The 6,772-nt window shown below is 54.9% G+C and overlaps 1 protein-coding gene across 2 annotated transcripts in view; it reads right to left on the bottom strand.

Annotated features, from left to right (window-relative positions):
* Positions 1-1,915: 1,915 nt before the first annotated feature.
* SLC39A3 (solute carrier family 39 member 3) overlaps positions 1,916-6,772 on the bottom strand; it is a 5,845-nt gene continuing 988 nt past the window's right edge. For both annotated transcript variants that reach the window (XM_059697251.1, XM_059697252.1), the window contains exons 3-4: positions 5,642-5,954; positions 1,916-2,891 (exon numbers count right to left, since the gene is read on the bottom strand). In XM_059697251.1, coding sequence (XP_059553234.1) covers positions 2,157-2,891; positions 5,642-5,851 — 945 coding nt within the window. In that variant the 5' untranslated portion in view covers positions 5,852-5,954 and the 3' untranslated portion in view covers positions 1,916-2,156. The remainder of the gene's footprint in view (positions 2,892-5,641; positions 5,955-6,772) is intronic.

Here is a 6,772-nt window from a genome sequence, read left to right as displayed (position 1 = left end):
TCGAGCTGAAGGATGGGCCACAAGGACACTTGGAACTTTCCCTCCTTGTTGGTGTGGCAATGCCCTTCCTGGGCCTGCTCGTCTGGAAGCCGGCTCAGAATAAAGGAAACATGGTCTTGGAGGCTCCCCTTGGGGACATGGGAGCTGCTTGGAGGACAGGCTGTTTGGTGTCTCCAGGGCCACCCCAGTTAGCTGATGGCTGGCAGGAGGGCAGGGACCCTGCTGTGTGCACTTTTGGTGATGGGGTAAGGGACATGGAGCTGTGGGCCCCTGCCCTCATGTAGGGTTCCCCCTGGATTCATGGGGACGGGGCCCCTGAGCATCCCTACTAGGGAGCATCCTCCCACCACACCTCCAAGTCAGGCCCTGATGCCTCTATCCTGTCCCCTGCCCGGCCCCATCCCCGCGGCGGAAGGCAGACTCCAGAATCTGGGGGCTCCGTGGTGACCCACCCAGCTGGAACCTCCCAGTTCCTGGGTGAGGTGGGGCAGGTGGAGGCCACAGCATCAGGTTAGGATGATGTTCCCACACCCACAGGGCCATTTTCCTGGCCTGAGGTCAGGACCAGGCCATGTGGGGTTAGGAGAGGGGCCCCTGGTAAGTTTCAGATAGAAGTTCCTAGAAATGGGCCCAATACGCTGACAGCACCAGGGTAGGAGCCAATATAGTAAAAGTGGGGCGAGGGGGAGGGAGAAGGGTCCGGAACACACGTCCCTGCTCTCCCAGGCTCTCATAACAGAGGCGGCAGCCAGGGCTGTTGTGAAGGTCGCGCCTTCTTGCACCTTGTGCCTAGTGGGCTGAGCAGGTAGCAGCAGGCCAGCCCCTGGGGCGTCCATCTTTGCATAAGCAACAGTATGCTCCTGGAGTTCCCAACCTGGAGAGTGTGATGACCAGGGCCTCACTGAGTCCAGGGCAACGGGAAGAGGGCCCTGTCCTTGTCGGGGAACTTAAATGGCCCTCCTGCAGTTCTTCCTAGCAGTGGTGGGCACAGGAAGGAAATGTGAGATTTCAGAAATGCGCACACCTTGGCCCTGGGTCTCCCAGCCGAGTCAGGAAGCGGGAAGGTGTAACCAGCAGGCCCTAACAGCCCGGGACAGAGCTGAGAGAAGCTGAGGCTGGGCAGGAGACCTAGCCCAGGTCACCAGGCCCAAGCATCCTCCCACACCTCCAGGCCAGGCCAAGCAAACCCCCCAGGAAAGGCTCACCCCATCCCCACTCCCCAGGCGCGCCCCAGGTTGCCGGGACAACAAGGAGGCTAATGAGAAGTTGCCATAGCACCGGGTTTGTACCAGCCAGGCACTCGGCAGTTAGTCTCTGCTCTCTTGCACCACCTGGGACCGGCTTCCTCTGTTTGTGTCTGGTGAGGGGAACCGAGTCTTTGGCCCCTGCCCCACAACCTGCAGAGTCCATCTTGCTCCAGAGACCCTGGGCACACCTGGGACTGTGAACCAACAGCCAAGCTGCCTCCTGGCACTGCTTGTACATCTCTCAGCCCATGGGTCTGTTCCTTCAGGGAACCCACACACTCACCCTGGCCCGGCAGCCCCAACTCCCTGGAGGGCAACCTTCCCACGGGGAGGGGAGGGGGCCCGCACCAGAAGGCAGTGGAGACAGTAGTCCTGAGGCACCCAGGACCCTGCCTGTCCCTGTGGTGGCAAAGCCTTGGGTGGGAGGAGGCACAGAGCTGCCCCATCTAACCACAGAATGGACACTCCATGCTGGTGGCCTCCTCTGTTAGCAACAGAGCCAGTTGGGGGCAGAGGACAGAGGCCTTGGCGCCTCCAACAGCTCCCGTCCTGGCCGCAGTTTGAGTGTGTGGGGTGGGAAGGATCCTGGCCTGACCCATGTGGATGCCCTGCCCTGCCTCCCGTGTGAGTTGCCAGATCCCACGCCCAGGTTGACATGGCCACACAGCTTTGGTAAATACCTTTAAGAGAAGTATTTTACAATAGGGTTGCCCTGAGGCTTGGGGTGTACAATCTAGGGTGCAGCTTGGTCTTGGGTAGCCTCTCTGTGAGCAGGCAGTGGTTGGGGGGCCTGAGCTCCCCAATTGGGGGAGAGGGAGCTGGGGAATGTAGCCTGTTTCCACCCGGGGGCTCCCGGAGAGCTCCAGCAGGATGGGGTGACCAAGATGGATAATGACAGCAATGGGACGTTCACCACTTGAGGAAGACCATGCCGGCCAGCACGGTGTAGCCCAGCACCAGGAAGAGGACTTTGAGCAGGCGGTCATTCTTCTCCTCCAGTTCCTTCCCCAGGATCTCAAAGAAGGTGACAAAGAGAAAGGTGCCACCCACCAGACCCTGCAGTAGCACCGAGGCCACACTGCTGGGCACGCCCTGGGCGCTCTCGATGCCCAGGCCAACACTGATGCCCAGGGGGATCATGGCACTCACGGTGATGGCCAGCTTGGCCGCTTCCCTCAGGGGCATGGAGCTCCGGGCCATGTTGATGCCTAGGGCCACAGCTACCAGTGTCTCGTGGATGGCCACACCCACGAACAGGCTTACTACCTTCTCCCCCTCTTCCAGTAGGCCCAGGGCCAGGCCCTCAAAGATGGAATGAGCCGACAGAGCGAAGACCAGGCTGAGGAGGCGCAGGGGGCTGGAGTGGGACAGCTCTTGGACATTCAGCCCGTGGCTGTGGGTGTGAGGCTCCATGTAGATTGCGTGGCCCCGCGCAGCCCCCATGAAGGGGCTCTCATACTCTGAGTCGCTGCCAGCGTCTGAGCCAGCATTGAAGGTCTCCAGGTCGATGAAGGACGGCTTCTCCTTGCGGAAGGTCAGGATGAGCTGCTCCAGGAAGACGGTCATGAAGAAGCCTAACATCACAATGGTCTCTGCCAGCGGGTAGTCCGTGGTGATGTGCCCAAGACTCAGAACTTTCTGGAGCTGGAGCGGAGGAGGTGAGAGAGGGAAGGAGGGAGAGAGAGGTGAGAGAGGTTCAGAGGCAGGGACCCAACGCAACAGGGTTCATCTGACATCACTGTTCAGTTAGTAAAGCACAGACATACCCAATTCATATGAGAAGTTAAGTAAAGGGGGAGGGAGTGGTGGGCTCATCCTTGATGGATTAAACAAAAACCCTATTATTAACGGAGTCATGAGGCCTCACCGGAGTGAGCCGAATTGTGGTCCCCAAAGACACATCTACCCAGAACCTCAGGATGTGGCCTTATTTGGAAGATGGGTCTTTGTAGATATATGTAAAGTACTAAGGGCTGAATTGTGTCCTCCCCCCAAATAAAAATTCATATATTCAAACCTCTAAGCCCCTAGTACCTCAAAACTAACCATATTGGGAGAGAGTCTCTTGAAAGAAGTGATTCAGTTAAAATGAGGCTGTTGGGTGGGCCCTACTCCAATAGAACTGGCGTCCTTCCAAGAAGAGGAAGAGACACCAGGACCACAGAGAGGCAGGAAAGGGAGGGCTGAGAAGGACCCAGCCCTGCCGACACCTTGATCTAGGACTTCTGGCCTCCACTACTGTGATATAAACCAGCCTTTCTGGCCCCAATACCTGCATGGGGTTTGCTTCCATATAATCCAGGTGGGACTCTGTTTCCAGGGTCTTCCCATTACTCCAACCTCCTGGGTAAAGGCTCGCCAGCACATTCAGACACCCAGCAGATCCCTTGAGTCAGCACGGTTCAATAGAATGTTCTAGATATGCTTTCTATCTGTGCTAATATGGGAGCCACTAGCTATGTGTGAGGACTTGAAACATGGCTGGCACAGCTGAGGACTAACATATTGAATTGTACTTCACTGGAATTCACTGAAACTTGACTAGCCAGGCATGCCAAGCAGCTGCCACACTGGACAATGCAGTTTTGGACGCTGTCCAGCCAAGTGGGCTGTGGGCTGCTCGAAGCACGGGTTAATTTTCCCTGGATTTGGAAGGTGCTTGCACACACTGAGCTCTTTCCAGCCTTGGGCTGTGCCATCGGTTCTGTCCAAAATGTTCCTCCTTCAGTTTTACTCACAGCTAATGGATGCTCATGCTTTGGGTCTTGGCTTACATATAATTTCCAAGTACTCTACCTAAACCAGGTACCCCAATCTCTGCTTACTGCCCCAATCTCTTCTTTCCCTCACAACCTTCATTACAACCTGTGATTGTACATGCACCTTCACACACACACACACACACACAGACTTCTCAACTGGGCCGACCCCTTGAGAAGCACAATGTCTGGAGACATTTTGGTCATAACTTGTTGGGGGAGGTGTTGACATGGGGCAGGGTCATTCTCTGTGGGGGTCACCATGGGCACTGTGGGGTGTTAAGCAGCATCCTTGATGCCCACTCACTTGCAGCCAGGGGTACCTCCAGTCATGACACCCATAGATGTGCCTAGACATGGCCCCATATTCCTTGTGAGCAGAGTCACCCCTGGATGGGAACCACTGCTGCAGCAGAAGGTTGTATTTCTGTAGAGAAGCCATTTCATTCATTTGCTAAATGTCTCATGGAAGCCTGCATGTGCCTCACTCGGGGAAACACCAGCTCATGACAAACACAAACTACACCCAGAGGGATAAACACGGATTGGAAAAGACAAGACAGACACACAAAAGCCACAGCTTGTGGCACTGTCCTTCCTGTGGCACAACTGGGTGAGGGCTGGGAGGCATGGCTGGGTGAGGCGCGGGAAGCCTGTGGCAGGGATGCAGCACAGGAGTGGTGTCGGGAGGACCCTGGAAGGGCCAGGTGCACTGAAGGGGAATAGAGAAGAGTAAGGCATTGCTGCAGTCCAGACGTGAAGTAGGAGGATGAAAGGGGGGTGACACAGTGGGAACACAAGAAATGGGGGCAATTCTGAAAGTGGTACTGAGGGTGCAGAAGCCGTCAGACGAGACTCTGATTTAACCTCATCTATGCCAACTGTATGAATATCCTGTGCTGAGTAATGAAGGAACATAAGTTTAGCAGTATAAAGTAACACAAAAGCATCATCTCACAGATCTGAAGGTCAGAAATCCAGGCACAGGCTGCAACTTGAGGATGAAGCAAGAAGCCATGTTGGGGAGGCCATGGGACAAGGGACTGAGGGCAGCTCTCAGCCAGACATCAGGAAGAAACTAGGCCCTGAGTCTGACAACCCACCTTCCAACTACATTAGCTTAGAAGTTGACCCATCCTTAGTTGAACCCTAAGATGAGACCACAACCCAGTAGACACCTCGATTGTTGTCTCCTGAGAACCTGGAGCAGATGCCCCAGCTAAGCAGTGTCCCACCCTTGACCCACAGAAACTGTGAGATAATAAATGTGCATTGTTTTAAGATGTCACATCCGTTATCATTTGTTCTGCAGCAGTAGCTGACTAATACAGGAGCTGAAGAGAGGCCACAACTGCCAACTCCAGGACAAAGTGTATGCTCCCAGGGATAGAAGGTCTGGTGAAGTAACAACTAATGAGCCCACCGGTTGGGAGCCCCAGGTCTAGTTTAAACCCCTTGTTTGCCAGGGAAGGCTCAGAGAAGAAAAGCAACCCATGCATGGTCACACAGCAAATTCATTTTCTACTTCCCATCACCCTTGGGTGTAAAGGCCCCCACCAAATTCAGGGTCCGAGCTGAAAAAAGCATCAGAGACCCTTGGCATTTTATGGCTGAGACCATCCAGGGAGCTCTTACCTTTTCCCTCACAGCAGGCAGCAAAGCATTGAAGCAGGTGGCCAGAAAGACCCCGCCTCCAAAGGTGTTGCAGAGCGAGAGGATCTTTTTCGAGCGGTGGGCCTTCTCAAAGTCTGTCTCGATGATCTTCACAGGCAGCAGGGAGCCCAGCAGCATAAAGAAGAACACGCCCACCATGCAAAGAATTTTGACCACTAACAGCTTCACCATGGTGACAGCCTGGGCTGCTATGGTTACCGCAGGGCCGAACCATGTGTGGCTGCACACTCCCGTCCTCGATGTGCTACCAGGGGCTCATGCCTCAGTCCGGTCACTGTAAACACCAGGGACAATCACATCAGCTATTGGACTGCCTGACCAGATCTAGGGACCACGCCCATCTGCCTTCCTCCCCCTCACACTTCACCCCACTCCGGGCCTGCCACATATCCCTGCCTCCTGCATAAACTTATCCATGGCTGCGATGTCCAGCACAGCAACCGCTGGCCACATGTGTCTGTTTACGTTAAAATTAAAGGAAATGGCCCTGACCGGTTTGGCTCAGTGGATAGAGCGTCGGCCTGCGGACTGAAGGGTCCCAGGTTCGATTCCAGTCAAGGGCATGTACCTTGGTTGCGGGCACATCCCCAGTGGGAGGTGTGCAGGAGGCGGCTGATGGATGTCTCTCTCTCATCAATGTTTCTAACTCTCTATCCCTCTCCCTTCCTCTCTGTAAAAAATCAATAAAATATATATTTTTTTAAAAATTAAAGGAAATGTAAAATCCAGCCCTCAGTTGAACTACCTGCATTTCAGGTGCTCAGTAGCCATGCGAGTCTAACAGACACCATATTGGACAGCGCAGAGAATGTTTCCATTGTTGCAGAATGTTCTAGCAGATGGTGTTGTTCCATTGGTTCCCCACGGGCCTCACGGAAAATCCGAATGCCCCCCCCCCCGCCCCCAGGTGAAGGCTCCAGGCCATCAGCTCCTGCTTCACCGCACTCACTCTGGCCTTTGTGCTCCCCAAAGGGGCCAAGTCCATTCTTGCCTAGGGCCTTGGCATGGGATGTACCCTCAGGCTGGAACATTCTCTCTGTGACCGTCCAATGACATCTGGTCTTTCTAGTCACTACTTCCAGGACCCCAGAG

This window comes from Myotis daubentonii, chromosome 5, assembly GCF_963259705.1.
Source record: "Myotis daubentonii chromosome 5, mMyoDau2.1, whole genome shotgun sequence".
In the NCBI taxonomy this organism is placed as follows: domain Eukaryota; kingdom Metazoa; phylum Chordata; class Mammalia; order Chiroptera; family Vespertilionidae; genus Myotis; species Myotis daubentonii.
This window is presented reverse-complemented; position numbering and strand designations above follow the sequence as displayed.